General features: G+C 46.6%; 2 protein-coding genes across 7 annotated transcripts; one reads left to right on the plus strand and one right to left on the minus strand.

The window, feature by feature from the left end:
- Nucleotides 1–1,193: 1,193 nt before the first annotated feature.
- Nucleotides 1,194–23,053, minus strand: GGCX (gamma-glutamyl carboxylase). Of its 5 annotated transcripts, none has more exons than XM_015075849.3 (15): nucleotides 22,774–23,053; nucleotides 12,783–12,953; nucleotides 11,508–11,666; nucleotides 11,015–11,180; nucleotides 9,295–9,373; nucleotides 8,753–8,859; nucleotides 6,813–6,976; nucleotides 6,196–6,461; nucleotides 5,935–6,066; nucleotides 5,396–5,547; nucleotides 4,772–4,941; nucleotides 4,450–4,580; nucleotides 4,020–4,167; nucleotides 3,658–3,853; nucleotides 1,194–3,223 (listed from the first exon to the last, which is right to left on the minus strand). In XM_015075849.3, the coding sequence occupies exons 1-15, from the start codon at nucleotides 22,931–22,933 to the stop codon at nucleotides 3,031–3,033; spliced, it is 2,394 nt and encodes a 797-aa protein (XP_014931335.2). In that variant the 5' UTR covers nucleotides 22,934–23,053; the 3' UTR covers nucleotides 1,194–3,030. The 5 variants fall into 5 exon arrangements, with proteins under 5 accessions (XP_014931335.2, XP_026927860.1, XP_053056817.1 ...); XM_027072059.2 differs by lacking the exon at nucleotides 22,774–23,053 and adding an exon at nucleotides 13,339–13,518; XM_053200842.1 differs by lacking the exon at nucleotides 22,774–23,053 and adding an exon at nucleotides 13,068–13,233.
- Nucleotides 15,499–26,142, plus strand: VAMP8 (vesicle associated membrane protein 8). 2 transcript variants are annotated; one of them, XM_053200859.1, is made up of 3 exons: nucleotides 15,499–15,620; nucleotides 24,284–24,442; nucleotides 25,695–26,142. In XM_053200859.1, the coding sequence occupies exons 1-3, from the start codon at nucleotides 15,618–15,620 to the stop codon at nucleotides 25,836–25,838; spliced, it is 306 nt and encodes a 101-aa protein (XP_053056834.1). In that variant the 5' UTR covers nucleotides 15,499–15,617; the 3' UTR covers nucleotides 25,839–26,142. The 2 variants fall into 2 exon arrangements, with proteins under 2 accessions (XP_053056834.1, XP_014931339.1); XM_015075853.3 differs by lacking the exon at nucleotides 15,499–15,620 and adding an exon at nucleotides 22,796–22,934.
- Nucleotides 26,143–26,508: the final 366 nt, after the last annotated feature.

A 26,508-nucleotide genomic window follows, 5' to 3' on the forward strand; every position in this document is an offset into this window, starting at 1 on the left:
AACCCCTTCATCCAGGACTGCAGGCGTTTCAATAGGTTTGTATATCCTATTCCTAGCACTAAGAAAAACCTCCCAAGATCTTCCCTGTCTAGCATTGCTTTTTTTGGTCGACGCAGTGGACAAAATCTATATGTCCTTACTATGTAGCAGCTACTCAACTGCCAGTAACATTTAAAAACTGTCCAAGATTAAGGACGTAAAAGGGACAGTAATGTTTAGTCTTGAAAATTTAAACCTCTTTTCATCTTTCCAATGTAGGGGGAAAAAGTTTATTATGCCTGAAGTGTTAATCCCTTTATTATAAACAGGTGTTAAAGGCTGTAAGTTACATGTTCAGTACATGACACAGCAAAATTTGAGCAGTGGTGAGGGGCCAGCTTCTAAACATTTTATGAGCTAGAATAAGTGAGCTACAGTGAAAAATTGAGCACAATTACAGTGATGATGTTACTACAAGTTTCTAAAACCCTTATTCTAAATTTGTGGCAGTTTGTAGGGGTTCACAACAGCTTGAACCATCCCTTTTTAACCAGGAGCTAAAAGTAGAGACCAGAGCCACTTGGCACAGGTTTACACCAGCATGTATGCAATCATGTGGTTCATCTTTACTGTTGATCTGAAAATGTGAAACCCAAAAGAATGCTTGATTACACCTATCTAGAGGCTTAAATATAACTATATTGGCAGGGGGGCAAGGTTAAGTCCTGGTATCGTTTAAAGTTTCAAAAAGCTCTTAGATGCCAGTGCACTGCTGGCCAAATAAGGGGGATAGGGATGCACTGGATGCCTATAGGCAGTCGGATAGCACTAGAGAAATTAAGGTTAGGTTCAGTATTTGCTTCTGCCTAACGGGAAAAAATTATTAAAAAAGTGAAGGTGAAGAACTAGTGACCAGCCCAGGGAGAAGAGTAGAAGCAAAGGTAAAATGGAGTGATGGTGATTATAATGGTTGAAGATCAAAGCATGAATATGGTATGGGAGGAAAGCTCAATGTGCAGGTTAAAAGGAAATCTGTACTGGACTTTATACAGTTTAAAGGAACAACTTGGTCTGGGACAAATGCTGAGAGGAGAAATAGAACACTAAGGCCTAGCAAAAAGGACATTGATAGCCCATTTCCATAACAGCTGCACAAGACCTGATTTGTAGTGAAATCTGAATCCAGATTTACGGTTGAATAGCTTTTCTTAAACAGTATTAAGATGACCACCTGTCCTCTCCATCCCATCCCAACATTTTCATTGGGAAGAAGAGGTGATGCACTAACAGGCTTGGGACAGTAGCATCCTTGCCTATATTACAACTACCACGGAGTCCCTTCCCCAAATACCAGTCATGTAATGGGCAGGGCGTGGGGGGACTGCAGGGGAAGAGATGGCTGAGCTTAAAAGGACATGGTGCCGAGGTATATTGTGTCACAGATCTGCAAAACTATTGAAAACCAGTGTTTCCCCCACACTTACCAAGTGACCAAGATACCTCGTGGCACTGTTATTGCTAGCTAACCCACACAAATGCCTTGTAAGAATGAGGTCCCACTTGACTTCAGTGGGATGCGCTTATTCAGGCCCAACTTGCACAACTGTATCTGCTCAGGTCTGTCTCCAACTAGATTAGAACGCAGAGGTAGTAGAAATGAATAGATTCAAGAGGTAGAATTGATGCAACCTGAAATTTAAGAAATGTGAGAAAAAAGGAAGAATCAAGGCTGAGGACTCAGGTGGCTTGGTCAAAAAATGCCATTCACTAATGAGAAGGAGGCCTGAGTTGGGGATGAATAGAAGTTGTTAGAGTTTGAAAGCTTTGTGGGATATCCAGATGGAGCTAGTTAGATACATAGGTCTAGGGCGCAGGAGAGAAATTTAGGCAGCATCACTGGAAACCGCTGGAGAGGACATCATCATCCCAAGTGTGTACAGTGAGAAGGCAGCTGCCTAGGAAAGACCCCCTGAGACCACTGTCCAAGGAAGTGGGGTGGGGTGGGGTGGGGTGAGGCATGGGAAGCGAAGCCTGAAAACACAGATGTAATCCTTTATCAAAGTTACTGGGACTGCCAATATACTGCCATGACCGTCTTTACTGCAAGACCATGAGCACCCAGAGCAGGGGCCTTTTTTCTTCCTTTTTCTCTATGCATTCTTACTTTCTAGCCCAAGGCCAGGCTTTTGAGTTTTCAAGGAATTGAGGTGCCTCCTGAGTCCCCCTGTACATCGAAGCCTACAAAATAACAGCAAACATGCCTTAATCCCTCACCAAGTTTGGTTAATTCTCTTTACATCACTTTGTGCTCACGAAAGGGTAGAAGGATGCTAAAATTTAATTTTGAGAGAATGCTAAAGCTTATTTTGAGAGAGCTAGTACCAATCATCTAAATTTCCTTATTTAACTTGGTCCTACCTATTCTCATAGCTGCTACTGAAAAACTCACTGGCTATAATAGGAACAATAAAGGAACCACAACAGTAGGGAAGAGAAAATTACTCTGTGCGTTTAGAACTTGATCACCATCCTAATCTTGCCTGTAATTAACAAGACAAGTTTTAGGCTAACACTATTTCATGATTCTTGTCCGTGAGTCTGCAAATTACAAGAGGCAGGGTACATCTCTTATGAGGGTTGTCTTTGAAATTATACGATCTCTGAGCCTTACTTTCTCCAACTGTAAAATAGGGGACTAATGGCCACTAAGGGTTAAATGAAATAATGAAGGCATATAACAAGTACTTGAGAATAGTTTGGCATTATTGTTATCATGGCACATAAATCTCTTTCCCCAAGGAGCTGGTCACTTTAAACCTGACTCTTAGCCCTTTATCCTAGAATGGCTGTCCTAGCCCCTCAACCTTGAATTGATAAATTTTATCCTTGCTTTACTTTCTTGGCTCCTCTAAGATATCCTCTCTGAATTTAAAAGAATTATGAATAAAGAAGAAAAATATATAAAATATCAATTTCTTCACATTTCCAATGCATAGGTTGATGGTCCTATGACTGGCTGCTCCCACATCTGTACCCAACATCTGCCCCCACTCAGAACTCTGAGTGCACAGGGTCAGAATTTGGCTCAGGGGGATCAGAATTCGAAGAATCTGTGTTTGAATGACTTGACTCTCCAACTGGCTCAAAGGGTCGCAAGTTTGCGTAAGTCACCTCTTGGGCCAGCTGCTCCAGGGAAGGGCGGCCTAATACCAGATTTCGAAGTGAGATACAAGTCATCAGGAAGCTGAAAAAGAAGAAAAAGGCCAGCCAGTCCAAACTCCTGTTTCTACATAGGGATTCCTGCTGAACCCCTCATGGCCACCTGGTCCTACCTTCTTTCACTCAGGCATAAATGAAAATCTCCCCCCGGTGACCCACCCATCCCAGCTGGAAGGGCACACCACTCCTTATATGGTCCAGTAAAGGATTCTAGAGTGAGGTAGGAATAACCCACAGGGAGGCTGGCGGTGAGCTGAGGCAGAACAAGACAGCAGGCCTTCAGACACAGATCATTTAGTCTTCCATTACATCAGGGGGAAAAGAATGGAGAGGAAAAAGTATTTAGCACTAGACTGTCCTTTCTTGGGATTGTCCCTCCCGTTACCTTCACCAGAGAAAATTTACCCAACTTGCAAACATCTGACGGCAATGACCAGTACTGCTGTCAGTATAACTCACCTGCGGCGAAAGATATAGAGCTTCCGTAGCAAGAAGCGGAAGAGCCGCTCATGGAAAGGGGTATTTCTCCGGCGTTCAAGCTCTTGGAGCCGTCGCTGGCGTCTAAGAAAAGTCTGAACCAGAGGTGTTGGCTCAGGGCCCCCTTTTACTTCCCCTTCCAGCAGAGGTTGCAGTTCTGGAGGTAGAGGCCCCATTTCTGCCCAGAAGATGGCAAAAAGAGGAATCACTGAGGTCATTCTCTCTTTTAGAACTCTCCTTTCACCAGCCAGAAACTTCAAGTTCATTCTTTAGTGGCTAGATCCTCATTCACAACCCTGACTTATAACCAGGTGCTTTCTTAGCCCAACTCTTCATATACTCACCAGTTCCATTCTCCACCTTCTCCTTTAATTCTTGCAGATATGCCAGGTCTTGCTCCAGTGCAAGCTCCGTAGTGTTGACATAGATGTACATGTAGCAGGAAGGACTGGGTGACATCGTATATACCTTATGGTACTCACCAGCAGGCAACTGACAAGGGAAAAGAAATGGACATACTTCACTCTCTAACCTTTCCCAGGCAGCCTATGGGCTTCCTACATTCCCCACCCCAACCCACCCCCCCTTCCCCCCTACCTAGACATCTTTCTTTTCATTGTATTTTGGAGTCCGAAGGAACTGACTTCTAGAATCCTGGATGAGGCTGTTCACAGCCCTGGGGACCCTTGATTTTTGAGCTCCCACTTTGGAGTCTATAGTAAATCAACTCCACTCATCTAAACTTTTCTGCCATTGTTAATTCCAGCAAAATACCTGCATTTTTTCTCCCTCCTGAAGAGTCTGATTCTTTTGTTCTGCCACCAGCTCCACAATCACCTCCCCCTGCAGCAGCTGAATGCTAGTGTTGCCCAGGTCTTCACTCACAAAATTCTCCAGGTGCAGCCCTGCCAGGGGCAACAAAGTTCCCCAGCTTACCCCATGGAAGATGAAATAATTCCCTTTACCACTACCACCCTTCAGGTCGCAAGAACATTCCTCCCATCAGGAATGCCCCTCCCCTCTCCATCACAGGCAATGTCGCTGGCCAAGGAAACCACAGGGAAAAACAGCAAAGGTTCTTTGCTTTCCTCCATACCAGGGAAATCTGCAATGAAAACCACCTCAGTGTGGTTGTCCAGGCTGCTCTTGATTTCCTGTAACTTGGTCCTCCAGGGAGACAGGTCCATCAACAGTGGCTGCAGCCAAGATGTACGCTGGAATGGGGACCAGGCGGCCTGCACGATGTCCACACGAGGGTCAAAAATCCTTAGGAAAGAAAACCATGTTCTAAAGAGACCACAGCACCTACCCACCAGAATTTCTGGTTCTGTTCCCTTCATCACTGCTCCCAGATAGAGGGAACAGGGTTTCCAAATAGAAGAAATGGCTTATGTCAGCATATTATTGCCAGTCTGGGGCAGAGAGAGAAGGAGAAAGAGATTCTGGAGCATTGGGAAGAATGGGGGTTAGTGGCCACCTGAGGAGAATTGTGTTAACAGCATCTTAGGGAAAAAAAAAAAAAAAAAGTCAGTTACCTTTTCTGCTGGTTGATGGTGCCCCCTGCTGGAAACAATCAGCTATGCCCACAACCAAGTCAACAGGGACATGCACCAGAGGACAGACAGCCTTTCAAGCAAGACAACACTGGGGAGCATGGGCTGTTCATCTTGGCAAAAGGAGTGGGACTTCATTTTTCCCCTTCTCTGTTCCCTGTGCCCACCTCTGCTGGAAGCGGTCATTGATGGAGACCCAAATATCAAAGTAGATCTGGGGCTCAGTGACATTGTACTTGGGAAGCAGTTGGCTCAGGCAAGTAGCATATTGCTTCAGCATGTCTGCATGATCCTTCCATCGTCGGCTCTGTGTGAATACCTGCCCCAAACCCCCACATTAGTCCCACCTCATCATTATCAACCTCCCAGATGGGTCATGCACTGTCAATGGCACTAAGAGAGTCCTGTCTGGTGCCTATTTTGACCAGGAAAAAAAAAACCCTGAACTCGTCTCTGGGGAAGAATTGTTTATTGCTGGGCTTGATATACTTACCTTTCCTAAATCTAATTTCAATTCAAAGGAAGTGAATGACACTGCCCTATTTGAACTCACACAAAAGAAGAGTCAACCTGGCTCCTGAGAGGACAGAGTGGGCAGAGTGGACCCAAATTTGTTTTATTTTATAATTATATTTAGGACCAAATCAGACCCCAATGCTCAAGGGAGCTCTGAAGAACAGTAAGTTGTCAGCATCAGACATCTCACCCCAGGGTTAAGGTAGCCCAGCTCGCCAGTGCGGCCGTCACGGTAGGTGATCTTCACGTGCTGGTGGGAGCGCGAGTGTACCATCATGTCCCAGGAATAGCCATACAGCCCATTTGTCCAGTTGTTATAGCCCTGAAAAAGCAGGACAGAGGCAATCAGCCCAACAGTTCTCCTAACCCCATTCTCAACCGACACGGCCCCATGCTTCCCTAACGTTGTGACCTCTGCCACTTCCCAACCTAACCCCCAGCCCACACATACCTGGGTGAGGAAATGAGAATAGGGCAGGAAGAGCTGCTCCAGGAGGTAGAGCAGGGTGAAGGCGGCACCGAGCTGATGGCGCAGCCCTGGCTTCTGGCCACCTTTGGCTCGGCTCCTCTTATATACGCAGGACACACTGGGCTGAGGGGCAGCCTTGAGGGGCAGCAGCTCTTGCAGCCTTTCAGGGAAGTGAGATACTAGCTTCCGGGGCCACTCAGGGGAGCAGAAGAGAGGGCTGCTGGCGAGCATGACGTAGGGGAACATACCTAGGAAGGCAGGGAGAAAATAAGCGTTTCAGGAGTTTGGTTGCAGGGAACATGGGTAATCCCCTCCACTCTCCTACTTCAGGAAGCCTCTCCCAGGTATTCTACTTGTGACGAAAGAAGTTCTTAACTAGAGGATTCTTACTTCCCCGAGATTCCTTCCTACACAACACGCTAGTTGAGCCCAGAGGCCCCAGTCCTCTCTTCCTGTTTACTGCCATTTTCCAGTGACTACATCTGGCTCAGTTTAACTCCAATTCCCGTCACCATCTCCCACTCCCAGACAATGTCTCCGGCCAGTCCCTCCCCGCAAACCTGTGGCTTCCCATCTCCTACCAGACCACAGGTACTGACCGATGCTGAAAAGCTGGGAATTCATGCAGTGGAAGTAGGACACGAAGAGGAGGCCAATGGACCTCGAGGCATCAAAGAAGAGCAGGAAACCGGCTGAGAGGTCGAGCAGCAGTCCACACCAGTGCACCACTAGCAGACTAGTCATCTCCTCGGACAATACCAGTCTGTAGAGACCAGGAACAAAGGTCAGGCACCAGCCCACCGGAGAACCCAGCATTCACAGCAAACTCCACCACCCTGTCCTTGCCAAAGGATGTACCATAGCAGGTGGGTAGAACTCTGCACAAACACACCCTATGGGAGTTTCCAACCCCTTTTCATTTCCACGCACTTTAGCGGTTCAATTTTTTTCCACATGCCCTATGTAATAAGTAAGGGCAGATTCCACAGAGCAAATTTGATTGAGAAGTGAGTGTACTTTGGGGAGTAGGTGTTTTTTTTTAACGTTTATTTTTATTATTTTTAAAAAAGAAATTTTTTTTTTAACATTTATTCATTTCTGAGAGGTGAAGAGAGGCAGACACAGAATCCAAGGCTGGCTCCAGGCTCTGAGCTGTCAGCACAGAGCTTGATGCAGGGCTCGAACTCACAGACTGAGATCATGACCTGAGCTGAAGTCAGATGCTTAACCGACTGAGCCACCCAGATGCCCCTAATGTTTATTTTTGAGAGACACACACACACACACACACACACACACATACACACACAGTATGAGCGGGGAAGGAGCAGAGAGGGAGACAGAAAGGGAGACAGAATCCAAAGTAGGGTAAGCTGTCAGCACAGAGCCTGATACAGGGCTCGAACCTACGAACCGTGAGATCACGACTTGAGCCAAAGTCTGAATCTTAACTGACTGAACCACCCAGGAGCCCCGGGAGTAGATTCTTCATGGAGTTTATAAATGAGAAGAAACTGGGGTACCTGGGTGGCTCAGCTGGTTAAGAGTCCGACTTGGGCTCAGGTCATGATCTCGTGGTTCATGGGTTCCAGCCCTACATGGGGCTGAGTGCAGAGCCTGCTTCTGATTCTGTCTCCCTCTCTCTGCCCCTCCTCCCCAGCTCATTCTCTCTGTCAGAAAATAAACATTTAAGAAGGAAGAAAGGAAGGAAGGAAGGGAGAGAGGGAGGGAGGGAGGGAGGAAGGAAGGAAGGAAGGAGGGAAGGGAGGAATTTTAAAAGGTGAATGCCTGACAGGGGCACCTGGGTGGCTCAGTGGATTAAAGCATCCGACTCTTGATTTCATCTCAGGTCACAATCCCACAGTTCATGAGTTCGAGCCCTGCGTCAGGTTCCACACTGAACGTGCAGAGCCTGTTTGGGATTTTTCTCTCTCTCCTTCTCTCTCTGCCCTTCCTGTGCAAGGGCTCACTCTTTCTCAAAATAAATAAACATACTTAAAAAATAAAAAAATAAAAAGTGAATGCCTAACATAATAAAGTCAAACTTTTGGAACTGGGAAAGAACAGGGAAAAAGAAAGAATAAAGTAAAAGAGGCAAGGAAAAACAGAAGGAAAGGAGAATTCAAGAGAGGCAAACCTCCGTTTTCTAAAGAGCTTGCAACAATGATTTGTCAGGGCAGGGCCGCTGACTGTCCATCTATGTACACTGGCTGAGGAGTCCCGGCGAGAGGCCGGGGCGGCAACACAAGGCACCACCTATGGCGGCTGCAGGGAGCACGGACTCATTCACCAACTCACTTCATTCTGACTTTCGTCTTTTAGTTTGTTCCCTTTGTTCTTGCCCAGGGACAGGTAGGCCTAGATCTTTCGGTATCACTGACTCTGCCTTCTGCTGAATAGGAAGATGAGTGGCCAGAGGAAAGCATGTGGCAAATTCAGGCAAAGCAGGGAGGGCAGTTGTTACCATAAGCCTGGGGGAGGTGAGTCACCTGCTGTGTACCTGTGCCTCAACGAAATCTCTGCCCTGACTGCCACTCACTTGAAGGGACTGAAGAGCCAGTGCCGGGACAGGTACTCCATGGAATAGCCTTCAACCCAGTCTGCGTCCAGCTTTTTCACACCCGCAATGAAGTACACAATGAAGATCTGCAAACACAAAATGCAAAACGAACATTCAAACAAAAAAAAGAACCCCGTTTTCTACAGACTACCGGCAATAACACAAGTTCTGATCTGAGTTCAGGGCCTAAGGAAGATTCGATTCACTCAACTGGGATAGTCACTCATCCAACAAGTATTTATTGACATTCTACCAACGCCAGGCACAGTATTAGGTACCAAAGAAAGTCATGAAGCATATATCTCTCATAAGGATGTCAATCTAGCAGGGATAAAGCTCTATTCTTTCCATGACAAGGTAAGAGAACCCAGAGACTAGGGGACTGGGAACAACAGAAGAGGCAGCCTAGCTTTCCAGCAAAAGGAATCCAAGGAGGCAGAGAACAGTGGGGTCTGGCAGCAGGATGGCCACACTGACAGTGGGTATCAAAGATCACCTCCCTCTTTCCTCAAATCCTGTACCTGGCCCCGCAGCACAGCATAGTTCCAAAGGGGCACGTGGGCATTCCGCTTACGGGCATTCAGCAGGCCGTCCACAGACCTACACGAAGAGAAGCAAGCAGTAAGGAGAGCTTCTTAGTCCAGCACATTTCCACCTTTCTTTTTAAATGTAATAACCTCTCTATCCCAGGAAGTCTTCCCATATCCTCTTAGGTTCTCCGGGCTATTCTAAAGGTCTTTTAGAATTACATGAGCAAATTTAACAGTGACTAGGTCATGACAGAAATGTTACTAGTGAGTGATAATGACAAAGAGTTCAGTGTTTACCATTAGTTAGTAAATTAGTTTGTCCTAATGGAACAAATCAGGGAAGGGACCATAGTGCTAGAATATGACTGAATTTGAAAAAGAATGAATTTGAGAAGAACGGTTGAAAAGCTAAAGGTATATGTAAACATATACTGCATTAAAAAAAAAAATTCCAAAATCCAAGACAAACTGACATTTCATAGACCTAGATGCCAGGATGTAGTGCTGGAGGGTACCTGCTAACAGCTACCTTGGGAGAGATACCCAAGACACTAAGACTAGATGTATTCTAGGGAGGCAGCAGCAAAACAGGTTTTCAAGAACACAATGAATGAGCAGAGAAGTTGGGGAAGGGGCAGTTTACACTTGTGGTCAAGAGCACTGCAGTCTGTAGTTAAGGAGACCTGGATTCTCACTTGTGCCTCTTAGCCTGGTGGGTGACCTTAGGCCAATCCTTCCCTATGCCTTAGTTTCCTCATTTATAAATAGAACAGCACTATAGACCTCATGGCATTGTAATGAGGAAAAATTTAAAGTATTTAGTATAGTGTCTGGCCATGTGCAAAGCTTTCAGTAAAGGATAGGTATTTTTTCAAATTGTGTAAAAATTATAAAAATGAATCTTTTCAGGAGTATTCTGTCAAAACTGTCTTAATTTTATATGATCAGAGCTGGCTATTTTGAATGAATTTAAAGATTTACCAAAGGGGTATCTGTATGTTATATTAATAAATGAAAGTTAATTAATGACTGATAAATCAGTAACACACTCAACATTTGAGATTTTTTTTTCCCTATACCCATCTTACTGACATTTCGTATTTGCATATTTGCTTTCACTTAATGGGGAGGATCCCTAGAGATCATCCACCCTGCCACCCTGTCTCCAAATCCCTTCACCACCTCCCATGAAAGATGGTCGCCTAAGCCGGAGGTGGGGGAGGGTTACCTCCTCCCAGGACAGCACTGCTGAGCGGCCCTGATGGGCCCTCTCCTTCTGATATGACTCTGCCTCACAGCAACCGCTACTCTTGGCTCTAACTCTGCCCCCCTGGGCTCACACAGAGAAAGTCTGCTCCCTCTTCCACATGACCACCCTTGAGGTATCTGAAAACATCTATGTCTGGCTTTAGTCTTCTCTTCTTCTAAGAGGATTACAGGAAGTGGATAGATCAAGGCACCTGGGGAGATACGGAAAGAGTGGAGGGTTGGGAATGGAGCCATTTTCCTTTTTGTCATCCCAAGTGCCCCAACTCACTGATCCTTCCCCCTCCCGAATTCATCCGAATCAAAATGTGACCCTGTAACCACACTTTGCAAAGCACGGTTGAAAATATGCTTGCTGGGGCAAATTCTAGGACCTCACTGGGCCCCTATCACCAGTAACCATCCTGACCCAGCCAACCCTTCCCCCTTTCCCCTAGACTCATACCAGTAGTGGTTCGCATCCATGAATGTCAGCTGAAAGGCCAACAAACCATACAGATAGGAGTGGTTGTTCCATGACGTCTTGTCCAGGAGAAACACATACCAGTATGGCAGCAGGAATAACACACAGCTTATCCGGTAGCACAGGCCCAGCATCATGCCCAGTGCCCCTGGGATTTGTGGGGGAGAGGATTAAGAGGTCAAAGGGTCACCACAGGCCCAGCTCCCCTGGGACAGGCTGTGGGTGGGATCAAGAAAAGTCATAGGACATTTTATCATTGGGTAAAACTAAATGAAAATTAAATGTTACTCTAATATTTTAACAAGACTTATGGGATCACAGCTCAGATGACACACAGGTCAGCAAGATGAAATTATGAATCACAGCAGAAGTGAAATAATGAACCCAAGACTTTGGTCATTCACCAGCATGCTTTGTATTTCTTTGTTTTAGGTAGGCCAGGTAATACTCCCATCTCTCCCACACTTTCCCTCACCCAGAAACATGATGGTATAGACAAGATACATCCAGTCAAGTGGTAGTGGCTGCAGGGCATCCAGCAAGGGGAAGCGGCACACCTCCAGCCCATCCAGGTATCTTCGGTCTAGGGAGCTGAGCCCCCGTTCCTGGGGAATGTCCAACACCATCATCAGCCCTGAGAAGGTAGTCAAGGAGGGGCCGTTAGGCCTCAGCAAAGGAAGAGGTGGAATACACTGGAATACAGTGGAATGCACCCAGCTCCAGGGTCAGACTTCTTACCTAACCCTGGCTCTGCCACTCACTCATTCCCTCAACAATAATTACTGAGCGCCTACTCTGTGCTAGGCATTATGCCGGTTATGTGATCTCAGACGGCCACCGCACCTCACTGAGCTAATTCTTCATTCCCTATTTGAGAAAGGGGCTCATCTTTTACAGGGTTACAAAGAGGATTAAATGAGAAAAGTGTACAAAACGCTATAAATACTGTTTAGGTTTTGATAACTTAAAGTCTGTCCTACGAGGCATAGAAAGTGTTCTAGGGTGGTGCTTCTCAAACTTTTTCACTTCCTAGCATGCCCAGAATATAGTACTTGGCTTACACACTAGAGCAAACAAAAGCAGCTACTCAGGTCAGGAGGACAGTTCCAGTTTAGGCAGGGTTTCTCAACCTGGGGACAATCACATTTTAGTCTGGTTAATTATTTGCTGGGAGGGGCTCTCCTGTGCACCATTAGGTCACAGCATCCCTGGCTCCTAAGTACACACCGGTCCGTGGCCAACTACTTCCTCTTCCCCCAAGTTGTGACAAATAAAAATGTCTCCTGGACAGCAAAACTGCCACCAGTTGAGAACCACTGGGCTAAGGGGATGGATATCTCAGCACATCTGTAACCCGTTCCAAGCATCCTTGTGTGGCCTATGAGTTAGGAAACTCTGGATTCAGGATTCACAGCCAAAATGTCTGCCCTGTCACCTAGCCATTTCTCTGAGGTCTAGTCCTCAGTATAGTTACTGGGCAACTTCATGCCACAAGCAAAATGGGTCTCTGTTCCTCTGCCTCTATATTTCCTATGACCTCAGATCATAGGATATCTGGCGTCCAAACCCTAATCAGAGGAGACAAAGCTGGATTTGATCCTAAACTCCACAAAGATCTCTTCCAGGATATCAGTATCTTCAGCTCTAAGGAAAAGGGAGGCAAATCACTAAGTAACCAAGAAATGCACAAAGGAGGATTGTTACTCTCTCACCCAGCACCACACTGGCCCCTCCCAGAAACCGGACTTACCAAAGAGAAAACGGAAGACGGCCAGGCTGGCAGGATCCGTTGGTCGGTTCAGCAGGGTCACCAGCCTCCCCCAGCTGGAAACATCTGTCCACTCAAAACCCAAGAGTTTCGCCATTCCGCTGCCCTGACTGGGCCCTGAAGTCCGTCCAGCCTTGTCTTTCTGTACTTTATCTGCAAACAACAGAGAAAGCGTGTGTGCAGGTGTGGGGATGGAAGTGCTTTAAAATCGACTTCTCCCCAAATCACAGAAATCACAGCCCCAACAGCCCCAGGGTTTCTGCCTACCAGGTCATCCCACAGATTCCTAAGTACTCTAACACCCTTGCAGTGCAACCCCTCCTCTGGATCCTCCAATGCCCCAGAACCTCTCGCGCCCTGAGTGTCATCATCAGCCTAAATCCTCGGACTGCAATCTCTCTCTACAAGCTCCTTCCGAACAGAGGCCCCCTTCCCGGGGACCCACAGGGCAGTGCTACCGCCCCCGCCCCCGCCCCTCTGACACCAGCGTCCCTCTCTCTCTCTCTCTCTGTGCCGCAGGGGAGGACTCTGAGCCTACGTGAGTCCGACGGGGCCCGCGCGGACCGGGCAGACACCGCCATAGCTCCAAGGAGGTAACACCGCCACAGACGCGGCGCGGGAGCTAGGTGCGTCCGACGGATCACTTCCCTGAGCCCCGCCTCCCCGACACATCAGCACGCGCGCGGCTGGCCGCAAAGCGCCGGGACTGTCGTGGAGGGCTTTGGCCAGCTGCGCCGGCTCCCTGCTTGGCGGCAAAGGGAGGAGCGAAGAGCCTTAGTGCAAGCGAGCCAGCGCCTCAGCGGGCGTCGCCTTGCTTTGTGACAGAGGAGGGGTGAGGATGCCCTAGACCCGCCTCGTTTCAGCCGCCAGACCTGTCTCTCCCCCGAAGCGTTCCGAAGCCCCTCTATGCCTTCAGCCTTAAGATATCTCGGAATTCCGGCAACTTCCCTGGGCTCCTCCCGCCCCCATTAGGCGTCTCCAGGTTATGGTGTCCCTGCGGTGCTCCCAGACATGAGCGATGCGGGCGCAAATGTCAGACTGTTCCCCAGAAAGGTTGACCTCTGAGTTGAGGACACACCTCGAAGGGCTATCCCGGCATAGGGAGAGGGTGCGAGTTACTTCATTCTCTCTTCGGTACCTGCCAGGGACCAGAGGTTTGAAATCAGCTGGGGAAGCGCACAACTGCAGAGGGGATGTAGAATATGGGCAGTGTGTAGATAAAGTGTGGTCGATCAGGGAGGATTCCTAGAGAGGTGAGGCTTGACCAGCACTGTAATATCTGTTTACTGCGCTGGGATTGGCCAACTGCATCACTGGACGGCATCCTAGGACAGCGGTTCTCACATTGTTTTGGTCTCAGGACACTTTAACCCAGCTGCGCATTATTGAGAACCCTAAAGAGCTTTTATTTACGTGGGTTTTCTTTTTCCACGTTTACCATATTAGAAATGTACACTGAGAAATGTTTAAAATATGTATTGATTCGCTTAAAAAGACAAGAAATAAGCCCATTATACGTTTACATAAATAACATTTTAAAAAATGTTTATGTTTGAAAGAGACAGCTGGGAAGGGGCGGGTAGAGAAGATCTAAAGCAGGCTCCCCGCTGACAGCAGAGAGCCCCATGTGGGCGCTGGAATTCATGAACTGTGAGATCACGGCCTGAGCCGAAGTCAGATGCTGAGCAGACTGAGCCACCAAGGTGCCCCGACAGAAATAACGTTTTTATGCAAAAAGTATATTTCCCACAAAAAGTTACACAAGTAACACTACTACTACAGTAGTACTGTATTGTTTTACATGCAAATCTCTTTAATGTGTGCCTTAATTGGAAACAGCTAGATTCTCCTATCTGCTTCTGGATTTGATCTGGTGTTGAATGAAGTATATGAAGGAAATCTGGCCTCATAGATACTCAGTTGTAAAAGGAAAAAAAAACATTTTAATAACTTTTTTAGATAATTGTGGGTCTCCATCTTTGATACCTCACCTAAACTTAAAACTGGTAGTTTTTTAAAGGTTAGTTGGATGTGGACTCTGAAACCAGATCAATGAACTTTTATGCTTTGTTACATTAAATCACGGTATATCTTATACTTTGAATGGACCTTTTACAAAATCATGCATTTAGTCATTTGGAAAACACTGTTTCACTGAGTTATGCTGCTCTTCCAAATTCAGAGTCTTTTAAATGTTGGAGAGCTGCCAAGCTCACAGTGGCAGATACAAGTTTTCCAAAACTTTAATTTTCACTTGAAAGCTCAAATTTTATCATTGGCAACAAATGCTGTCTATTGTTTTCCTTTAAGGAACAGTCACACTCCTTTCTTTTTTCAAAAACTATCTGCCAAATGTGCCAGTTGGAATAACCATAGTCTGTCCAATATCCTCAAGTAAAATGATGTTTCATTTTTTAAAAAGAAAGAAAGGGGTGCCTGGGTGACTCAGTCAGTTAAGCGTCCCACTCTAGATCTCAACTCAGGTCATGATCTCCTGATTCGTGAGACTGAGTCCCACATTGGGCTCTGTGCTGACAGTGTGGAGCCTGCTTGAGATTCTCTCCCTCCCTCTCTGCCCCTCCCCCATACATGCTTCCTCTCTGTCTCTCTGAAAATAAATAAATAAGCATGAAAAAAAAGTCTTAAAGAAAAAAAAAAAACCCAAAGATACCCAACATCTTATTTTATTAGGGAATTGCAAATTAAAACAATGAGAGAATTATCAGAATGGTTGAAATCCAAAGCACCACCACCAACTAATGCTGGCGAAGATGTGGAACAACAGGAAGTCTACTTCATTGCTGATAGGAATGCAAAATGGTATATAGCCCCTTTGGAAAAACAGTTTAGAAGTTTCTTAACAAAACTAAACATGGTTTTACCATGTGATCCAGCAGTTGTGCTCCTTGGCATTTACCCAAATGAAAAGTTATGCCCACACAAAAGCTGTGCCCAAATGTAAAGCAGCATTATTCATAACTGCCCAAACTTGGAAGCAACCGAGATGTCCTTCAGTAGGTGAGTGGATAAACAAACTGACACATCCATACAATGGAATATTCAGTGATACAATGAAATGAGCTACCAAGCCACAAAAGGACCTGGGGAACCTTAAATGCCTATCCCTAGGTGAAAGAAACCAATCTGAAAAGGCTATATATGGTATGACCCAAACTGATAACCCTGGAAAAGACAAAACTGGTTTTAAGGCAAAAGATCTGTGGTTGCCAGGAACTGGGGGAAGGGAGGGAGAGATGACTAGATGGAGCACATGGGGTTTCTAGAGAAGTGAAACTATTCTGTATGATACTGTAATGGTATCATGGTACATACATGTCATTATACATTTGGCAAAACCCATAGAATGTGAACCCTAATTAAACTGTGGGCTTTGTTAATAATAATGTATCAATATTAGCTCATCAATTGTAACAAATATACCACACTAATGCAAGATGTTAATAATGGGAGAAAAATGGGAGAGGGCTAAGAGGTGTATGGGAGTTGTCACATTTTAACTACACAAGTGGTTTTTCTTAGAACAACTGTGAGACGGCCGTCATCCTTGGGTATGCAAGGCGCTGTGTGCGTATTTCCCATTTCTTCACCCAAAATAGTAAAGGATGTGTACCCCAGTGTCAAGAATTAATAAAATTAATAATTTATACTGCTTCAGGGTGCCTGGGTGGCTTAGTTGGTTAAGCATCCAACTCTTGATTTAGGCTCAGGTCATGATCTCATGGTTCATGGGTTCAACCCCACCACGTCAGGCTCTGCGCTGACAGTGTGAAGCCTGCTTGGGATTATCTTCTCTCCCTCTCTCTCCGCCCTTCCCCTGCTTGTGTGTGCATTCTCTCTCAAAATAAATTTTTTTTAAAAAATGTGTACTGCTTCACTAGGGATGTCCTTAATTGAAAATGGCATTATTTGAAAATGCAAGTGCACAGCAGGGAGGAATACAATGACTACTACAATTTGGTGTCTCATTCCTGCTAAGTTGCCAACAATTTTATTACCCATGGTTGCTTTTGTATCATCAGTGCAAATTGCTTTCGTACCAGTGCAAATGGCAACATAATTAAAAGGACAAATAATGGATCCATATTATTACAAAGGTAGTTTTGTCCTTGAAGACCCCAGGGTTTTGTGGACCATGTGTTGAGAACAATTATCCTAAAGGGAAGGAATGTCAGGAATCGATGTAAAAGTAGGGATTACCAGGGACAGATGTGTTTGGCAGGTAGAATCACTGGGCTAACTGTTCCTGCGGCTGAGGGTCTGGCCCACTTCTAGGTTATCCTAACAGACAGGGTAGGCCAAGTCACTTTGGAAGCCATTGATCTATTTATAGGGGGGAATCACTTAATCTGCTGTCAGCCCCAGTCCAAATGAATTTGGTGTGGGTTGGAAAGTTTGGGCTAGCTCTTCTAAGACCACTCAAATTAGATGGTTCCATTAAATTCAGCAATTATGATCTGTTATGTGACAAGAACTGTACAGGTTACAGAGAAAGAAACAAATTAGTAAGCTGTGGCCTCTGTCCTCTTCCTTGAAGGACAAGGAAACATAATAATAAAAGAATATAGAAATAATAGGATAATAACAGAATATATAAAATTCTGTGTATTTTTTTAAAGTTTATTTATTTTGAGAGAGAGAGTACGTGCACATGTGGGGGGGGAGGGGGCAGAGAGAGGGAGAGAGAATACCAAGCAGACTCCATGCTTTCAGCACAGAGCCTAATGCGGGCTTGATCCCACGAACTGTGAGATCATGACATGAGCCAAAATCATAAGTCAGATGCGTAACATACTGAGCCACCCAGGCACCCCTATAAAGTCCTAAGTATTAAGTGAGGTTTAAAGTACTGTGGGAGCATTGAGGAGGAAATGAATTATGACTGGAGAACTCAGGAAAGTTTTCTGAAAACGTGAGCTGGACTTTGAAGGATGAGTATAATTTTGAGAGAAAAGAGGGAAATCAAAAGTTCTTAGTAGTCTTGGGTGAACGAAGAGCATTCTGGGTAAGAGAAGTACAGCTAATAAATGAGCTGTGGTAACTCAGTACCTCTCCACCCCATGATTTTAACTTGTTTTTGTTGAAGGGGTTGATTTCCAGTTTATCCTTTCAGGACCAGTATACAAAGACCCATGCCAGTTAGCATTCGTGTATCCATAAAATGGCCCAAAATCCAGGAAAGAGATTTCTTCATGGATCTTTTCTAATAAAAATTATCTTTTTATATGCACTGGAGACAAAGAAGCCCTCTTTCAGATCTCTTGATTCAGTACCCCAAACATTAAATGAGTGCCTACTATGGTTATGGCATATATTATTTTCTACAAGGGCACCAAAGTGAAGACATAGCCCCTATCTTCATAGAAGTTAGTCTTGGAGGAGTCAAATGTATATGCAGCTAATGGCAAAGCGTATTATAGATTCTATAAAAGATAAAATGTAATGGAGATCAGAAGAGGAAGAAGTTAACTTCAATGGGGAAATCTTGAAGGCTTCACGCAAGCAATGTCTTAAATATGAATAGACTTAGTGATGAGTGAAGCAGGATATTTGCTCATCATAAGAAAAGTCTGCTTGAACAAAGATATAAAAGGGGATGGTGTGGGGGCTCCTGGGTGGCTCAGTCAGTTGGGCGTCCGACTTTCTGCTTAGATCATGATCTCACAGTTTGTGGGTTCGAGCCCCATGTCGGGCTCTGTGCTGACAGCTGAGAGACTAGAGCCTGCTTCAGATTCTGTGTCTCCCTCTCTCTCTGCCCCTTCCCCACTCGCACTCTGTCTCTGTCTCTCTCAAAAATAAATAAACAAAAAGTTTAAAAAAGGGGGGGGATGGTGTGTTTGAGGAAGCACATATAATTTGGTATGATTGAAGGGAGTGGGAGGTGAGTCTCATGGGAGATAAGCTTTGAAAACTAGGTTAAAAAGAATCTTGGGATGCCAAACCGGGAACTTTGGGCTTTACTCTGGGGACCAGGTGGAGCATACTCAAATCTGTGTTTGGGAAGATAACAAGCAGCCCTATGAGGAATGGATGGGAAAAGAAGGGTCAGTTTGGAGATGGATGGAATTGTCCAGAGAGGAGATAATACTGGTGTTACCTAGGAAGCAGGAGCTGGTGTGGAAAGGAGAGAGTGGATAGAGAGATGTGACCAAGATAGAATCAAGACTTAGTGATGTCCCATTGTGGATGTAGGATGGTTTAGGGATCCCTAGCTTGGGAAACTGGGGGTTTCCCAAGAATGGGAGTACTACTACCCAGCAGGAGGAATATGGGGAAAAGATAAAGGGCTTGCTTTGACTGTCAGAGGTGTCTGTGGAGAGGGCACTGGAGATGCAGTAGTAACAATTGAAAGCAAGGTCAGGGCTGGAGATACAGATTTGGGGATCATCCAGAAATGGCTGCTATAAATGGCTCCATAAAGCGTTGCACTTCCCTAGAGAGACCAGGGTTTCAGCCTTAGAACTATTGACATTTTGGTCTATGTCATTCTTTGTTGTGAGAGAGCTGTAGGAAATTTGGCACCCTTGGCCTCTACCCGCTGGATGCCAGTAGGATTTGGACACAAAAGAGGCCTCGGCAGTGGTGAGAGCTTTATGATCCCTCAGGAAGCAATTCCAGTTGTGCCTCCTGAATGTGCCTTTCCTTACTTTCTAGCCTTTCCCCAGAGAGGGAGTAAACTGCCCACTTGGGCCATAAGTAAGAAGACTGGGACAGATGTCAGTGTACCTCCAAAGTTTGCCTGGTTGCTTTGCAGACTGTTAACTATTCCTCTTCCACTATTTTCTCATTCTACTTTCTCCATTAGTTTCTTTTTTCATTCATAAAGTGGTTTAGTAGAAATATAGAAATATATATCCATACCGTTTCATCCAAATAATAACCCTGCAAAGCACCTTCATTCTTCTTCCCATTTTGCAGATGAAGAAACTGAAGCTCCCAGAGGGAAGTGGCTTGCCCAAGACTCTACAGCCAAGGAGTGGGAGAGCTGATACCCAAATCTTCTGATCACAGAGGGACGGAGAATATTCTTCATCACACCGTGATTGCTTCTTTGACTGCCACTCCTACCACCTAGCATTTTTCTTTTCAGAGTGACTGATATTCCATCTCTCCTGGGATAGAGCCTTCCTTAACTGTAAGGGAATCGATGACTTGTGTCTCTTCTTGCACCCTGCCCATATTATCATTTCGTTTTCCTTTCTTTTTCTTTTCCTTTCTTCTCAAGTAAGCTCTAGGCCCAATGTGGGGCTTTAACTCATGACCTCAAGATCAAGAGGCACATCCTCTTCTGACTGAGCCAGCCAGGCACCCCCATCCGCATAGTACCATTTCTGCTCATTGTGCATTGTTTGGTGCCTTACTGAGTGTCTCATCTTGTGAGGGCATTAGCAAGGTGGTCTTCTGCCCAAGGGTAGCATTGTGATGTTTGCACAGTGAGGTGAGGCCAAGCCTGCAGGGATTCTGCATGGTGAAGACAAGGTGGAACAGGTTGTAGTCCCAACTCTGGGCCCTAGAGAATCTCCCTAATGGCTGCTGGATCTAGGCCAAGGGTCAGCTCCCTCAGGGACATCGATGTATATCCAAGGCTGGCAGTGGCATGCTAGACCCCAGTAACTCCTCAACTACTGTCACCTTGATTTCCACCCTGGAAATCCTCCTTCATTTCTTTCTGCTCTTCTCAGACATTCTACTCTGGCCCTTTGTTTCTTGGCACCTTTCATGTTCCCCTATCCACCATTGCCTTAGCATTTGGACATTTTTTTTTTTTTTTTTTGAGAGAGAGAGGGCGCCAGTGAGCTAGGGACACACAGAGAGAATCCTGTGAGGGGCAAAGAGAGAGGAAGAGAGACACAGAGAAGGGGGACTGACCCAAAGCAGGGCTCCAGCTCACCCGAAGTGAAGCTCGTGCTCATCTGAGGTAGGACTAGAACTGATGAACCATGAGATCCTGACCTGAGCCTAAGTCAGATGCTTAAGCGACTGAGCCATCCAGGCGCCCTGGCATTCTTAATAATAGTAATCACAATAGCCACCATTTACTGAGGGTTTTTTCAGTGCCAGGCACAGACAGTGAGGTAACTGAGGCTTAGAGATGTCACATAAGTCTATCTAAGGTCACACAAATATTAAGGTATGGATCAGCATGTCTAATAGTAAAAGAAAAGAAACAGGTGAAATTAATTTTATCAATTTTTAAAATTTAATTCAATATACTACAACATTATTTCAACATGTCATCAGTATGTAAAATGACTAGTGAGATATTTACATTCTTTTTTGCATAACAACTCTTTGAAATACAGAGTGTACTTTATTTACTCTTACATCACTTCTCAGTTCATTCTAATATGTTTAAATTTTTTTTGAGAGAGAGAGAGTAGGGGAGGGGCAGAGAGACAGAGAGAGACAGAGAATCTGAAATAGACTCCGCACTATCAGGGCTTTGCCTGAGGATGTGGGGCTTGAATACAAGAGCCATGAGATCATGATCTGAGCCAAAGTCAACCACTGAGCCTCCCAGGGGCCCCTCACTTCTCAGTTCAGATTAGCCATAGTTCAAGTACTATGTTCACAGTATACAGTACATAGTACTATGTGCACATGAGGTCAGTGGCTACTGTACTGGACAGCACAAATACAGATCAAGGATTCTGACCCACCTCCACTTGACCACTTTATAGACTTTTTTTTTTAATGTTATTTATTTTTGAGACAGAGAGATGGAGCATGAACGGGGGAGGGGCAGAGAGAGAGGGAGACAGAGAATCTGAAGCAGGCTCCAGGCTCCGAGCTGTCAGCACAGAGCCCCACGCGGGGCTTGAACTCACTAATGGTGAGATCATGACCTGAGCTGAAGTCGGATGCTGAACCTACTGAGCCATCCAGGCGCCTCTACTTTATAGCTTTTCTAAGGATGGTGAAAGCAGGCTGGTACTGTCCATCGAAATTCAGGTTTGCAAAATATAATAATATCTAAATTGGGATAAGATTTCATTATAAAGTAGAATAAAGTGTCTCAAAACTGAGGTCCAAAATTTGTTAAATCCTTTGAAAAAGCATGTGTTAGAGAAGCTGACATTTCCCTCTTAGAACTGATACTTCTGGGATGGGACAGGAATGTTTGTTCCCTTTTGCGTGACCCTGTTATTGTTCTGTCTTCATAAATACCATCCAGGAAGACTGGATTTTCTCTGGCCTGGAGCCAGGTGGTGGAAAAATCCTTTGCCCTGGGGCCCTTCTCTGGTCCATAGGGCAGGCATCTGACCATTTCTGACTCGGCTCACCAACCCCTCATGGTGGCTCCTGAAGGGATTGTTAAACTCTGGGAGGAAAGAAGGGGTTGGTTAGCCATCATTTCCTGGTTATAACAGTGGATAGGTCTTTGTTCTGGACACTTTGCCAGGCACACTGCATGTGCTATCCTTTTATACCTCCCCACCATCCTCTGACATCATCATTAGCACCTGCAAAACCCAGAGAGGTGAAGAGGTTCATTCAGGGTCACACAGCTAATAACCCAGAGCTTTCTGACACCACAGCCAAAGATCACAGCATTCCAGACTTTGGAGGTTTTAATACTTTCTGACCACCCATAAACATGGGAACAAGGGTTGCCGGCAAGAAATTTTCATATCTGTGTTCTGTTTCTATGTTAATTAGCCCTGGCAGGGTGCTTAGGGTTGATTTCAGTCTGTAAGTTTTGGGGTCAGATATTCAGGACATTAAAAAAGAGAGAGAGAGAGAGAGAGAGAGAGAGATTGAGATTGAGAGAGAGAGACAGCTTCCCTTTCTATATCGGGAGGTCCAGCGTCAGGAAACCTAGGAGGGCTGCTTGATCTTTCTTTTCTTGTCCCTGATGAGTTAGAAGACCTTTGGTGCCCGGGAGCCCTGTTGCTTTAAGCCTAAGCCCTGGTTTGGGAGGAGACTGGGAGGGCAATGGAGGGTGCCCGCCTACCTGGGGGAACCTGCCGGAGGTGAGGCTGGAACCGCTCGGGATGCGAGGTGGGCGGGGGCAGGCTGAAAGTTGGAGCAAGCAGGAAGTGAGCCGAGGGCCGCCCGGGAGGAAACAGACTAGGCGAGTTTGCCGCTGACAGGCCTGAGCCGCTTGGAGACATGGTGAGCGAGCTGGAAACCAGGAAGGGGCTGATTCAAAGACGGGCCAGAGTGGGCTGGGGGCTGGGGATCAGGAGAGCGCGGGGGCAAAGTCGGAGGGCTGGGCCAGGGCTGACTGGCCTTTCTCCTTTGACAACTTGACTGCAAAAAGTTCGGAGCTGCCTGGGCGGGTGTTCCTGCTTCTTCTCTACTCCCTCCCCTGACCTCTGTGCCGGCCTGGAGCAGGGTTTCCGTGGGGGTGGGGGATCCGAATTCCAGGCGAGGAGCTGCTGAGAGGCCTTTCATCTCCTCCTCCAGCCCTCTAGCCGCCGGGTGTTGTGACACCCCTGGGCAGCACCTCTGAAGTTCTCAGGGCGCATTCCAGCCCAGCGGCAGAAAGCGCCCCCCCCCTCTCCCCGCGCGCCTCCCGCCTGCCTTTCACTTTAGCCCTAACCCCAGGAATCTGTCTCTCTGCCGGGTCTGAGGAATCAGCCCCCTCTCCGTAAACGTGAGGAAGAGAACTAAGGGTTTGTAAAAGAACCAGAAGTTGGATTTCTGTGATAACCCATTTAGTTTGGACCCACGGCTCCAGGCCTGTTTCAAGAGGTCTAGTGGGTCAAGGTGGGAGGAGCTTAATAATGGTTTTCCCTCCTTGTTCAAAAACCTTATCATCAGCCAGGGCAGACTGGCCCTCCATTTCCCCCAACACCCAGGCTGCTGTTTTTATTTAATATCTGCTTAAGCAGGCAGTCGTGGCTTGATGCCTGCGCATGGTGCTGTGTGGTGGGGAAAGCAGAAGTTTGTGGCGCAATGACTGTCCCTCATGGGGCCTGGTGAGGGACTTAGAGCCTGGTTGCTGTTGCTCTGGGTCACAGCAGTTAGGCTGGAGCCTGGGACCCGAACTGCTCTCCAGCTACTCTCTTGCAGGGAAGGGGGGGTGTGCTAGCTGAGGGTGTTCTGCTGCCCAGCACACATATTTGTAACAAGGACCCTTTGGTAAGTAATGGTTTAGGGTTTCTACTTTGTAAGATGCCTGCTCAGCAGTTCCCTCTAACCCAATCAGAGGAGCAAGGAAACAGTGGAGAGGGATTTAGTGCTGTGTTTCTTTTCCTCATCAGGGGCCCTGAGAACCTGAAAAGAAATTTGATCCAGTCTGTCTAGCATCAGCACTCAACTTCTGAGACTTAAAAATGCATTTATTTTTTGATTACATGAGTAATACATGCAAACATTCTTTTTGTAAACAGTTCAAACATTAAAAAAAAAAAAAAAAAAGCTAAAGTCCATCATAGGCCTTCTCCTCCTCTGGCCTCTGAGGCTGAGTCTCAGTTCCTCCACTGCTTGACCTAATTAACCCCTGTGTTGCTGCCCAGGAGGAGGCCAGTGGAGGTGGAGGAAATGATCGTGTACGGAACCTGCAGAGTGAGGTGGAAGGAGTCAAGAATATCATGACCCAGAATGTGGAGCGGATCCTGGCCCGAGGAGAAAACCTGGACCATCTCCGCAACAAGACAGAGGATCTGGAAGCCACAGTGAGATGGGGAGCCCACTGGGGGTAGAGGAAGAGAGGGGAGGGTAGGATTGTTGAGGTTTGGGGGTTGGTGGTGTTGGGGGCAAAATGAATAGGAGGAAAGTCTGCCTTTTCACTTGTTTTGGGAATTGATGAGCAAGTGCCCAGTTCTGATTCTGCTGTATTCCACTGATTGGGACTGGGATCCAGGGAAGGGGTCCAACGACTGGGGAGGGTGGATGGGGCTGACTGTTGGAGGTATTTTCTGAGACAGACGACCCCGGTCAGGCCTTGCATTCTTAGGCTTCTCTCCCATGAAACTGATTTTTCTCTTTGAAGGCTTCCCTTGACAATCATTTGGACCTGACCTCCCCAGGGCAAAACTATTGGCTCTGGAAAATCCTCCTAGGGCCTTTGGCCTTCTCTGGGAGTTATTTGGCAGGGGGTAGAAAACTGCTGGAGTTTTGCTGAGTCTGCTTTCAAAAGAAGCTGGGAAGAGCAGTGAAATTCTTTGATCAAAGGGTCCTCTGCTAACTGAAGGCTAGAATAATATCTCCCACACATCTTGCTAGACCTCATTCCTCTCTCTCTCCAGCCAGGGGCTGAAGCCAGCTGCTCAGGGAGGGAGTAACTCTAACAAAGTAACTCCAATAAAGGCTGGAGCCTAAGGTTCCACATCCACAGGGAGAGACTGGCCGTGGCTTTCTGAGTCCTGTGTGTAATCTTGGGTATAGGTCCTTTGTCTCCTATCTCCCTGGGACTTAGTGTTTCTTTCCATAGCCTAATCAGGGGGAGCATGGCCCAGGGAAACTTAATTTCTGCAACTTGAGTTGAGGAGAAAGAGCAGTTTCTGTCACCTCCAACCTCCATGCTGCCCTGGCCCACCCTCCAGCCTCAGTAGTCCCCGTGGGGTGAGGGGTCATGCATCCAGGGAGATGTGACCATCTGGAGCTTGCACCCCTTGGCCCCAGTGTGTGCCCTCCCAAGGTGGATCGTGCAGACAGTATCGCACCCCTGGGTGTGAGCATAGGTGCTTCAAGGTGCATGATGGTGCAGGGTAAGAAGAGAAGGGGGAAAGCAGGGGGCCAAAGGGAGTCCAAGAACTCTAAATTTGAACGTGGCCCACCAGACTGTCATGAAGGCAGGAGGACAGAACATTTTTTGTCTAACAGTCTGTTATTCCAACTGATCACTTAAGTATTTAGATGTACGGCATGTGGGCCTCTGTTCCAGTGGGAGGATGCACTGGTTCACTCTGCCTTATCCCCCAACAGTCGGAGCACTTCAAGACCACGTCACAGAAGGTGGCTCGGAAGTTCTGGTGGAAGAACGTGAAGATGATTGTCCTCATCTGTGTGATTGTTTTTATCATCATCCTCCTCATCGTGCTCTTTGCCACCCATGCCATCCCAACTTAGGGAGCCCCTCCCCTGCCCCCCTTCCTCCTCTTCAGGGAAGCCCTCCATAGTGTGTGCCAAGAAGGGCCCTCTCTCCCATCCTCAGCAGGAAATGCTGCTCTGTCCTCCCGCCCCTCATTCTGAGGCCCTGCTGCCATACTGTCTGCCCCAGGGAGCACCTTGGTCCCCTGGAAGGAGAGAGCCGGACCATGGCTGCATTTCATGGGCTCTCAGAGTTGGTTGGAGAGACACCCAGAAGGCCCAGCATGTGGCTGGGAAACTGATGGTGGCCAGTGGGCAATAAAGACCTTTCAGTATCCCTACACATGTGAGGTAATTTCTCCCCTTCCATTTTGCCTTTGGCCCTTCTATTTCTTTTCCCCCTGGGCACACCTTCTGGCGGAGATTCTCGTATTTGAGGTCCACGTTGTTGGAGGGGTAGAGAGTGTATATTTGGAGAAGAAAGATGGAGCCTCCTCATTCTTCTCTATTATCCACAGGTCTCAAGAACCAGAATTTTCTGAGGGTCTCAGCAAATGGAAAATTCAAAATCATTTTAGGGTGGTGTGCAAGACTCCTAAGTGTCCATCTTGGGTCTTGCCACGTCCCTTTGTTACTTTTCTGCAGGAAGCATTAGCCGAGACAGCCTGAGGGCCTCCTGCCTCTCCTGTCATTGCCATCTCTCTTCTGT

The sequence above is a fragment of the Acinonyx jubatus genome, chromosome A3 (genome assembly GCF_027475565.1).
Source record: "Acinonyx jubatus isolate Ajub_Pintada_27869175 chromosome A3, VMU_Ajub_asm_v1.0, whole genome shotgun sequence".
Classification (NCBI taxonomy): domain Eukaryota; kingdom Metazoa; phylum Chordata; class Mammalia; order Carnivora; family Felidae; genus Acinonyx; species Acinonyx jubatus.

Excerpts from the sequence above, each read along its gene's own strand:
- VAMP8 (XM_053200859.1), top strand. Across the intron at positions 24,443-25,694 it reads CAGAGGATCTGGAAGCCACA|TCGGAGCACTTCAAGACCAC; the intron begins GTGAGATGGGGA and ends ATCCCCCAACAG.
- GGCX (XM_015075849.3), bottom strand. The coding sequence starts at position 22,933 with ATGTCTCCAAGCGGCTCAGGCCTGTCAGCGGCAAACTCGCCTAGTCTG. Across the intron at positions 5,548-5,934 it reads TGGGCTACCTTAACCCTGGG|GTATTCACACAGAGCCGACG; the intron begins GTGAGATGTCTG and ends GGTTTGGGGCAG. Across the intron at positions 4,168-4,449 it reads AGGAGGGAGAAAAAATGCAG|TTGCCTGCTGGTGAGTACCA; the intron begins GTATTTTGCTGG and ends TTCCCTTGTCAG.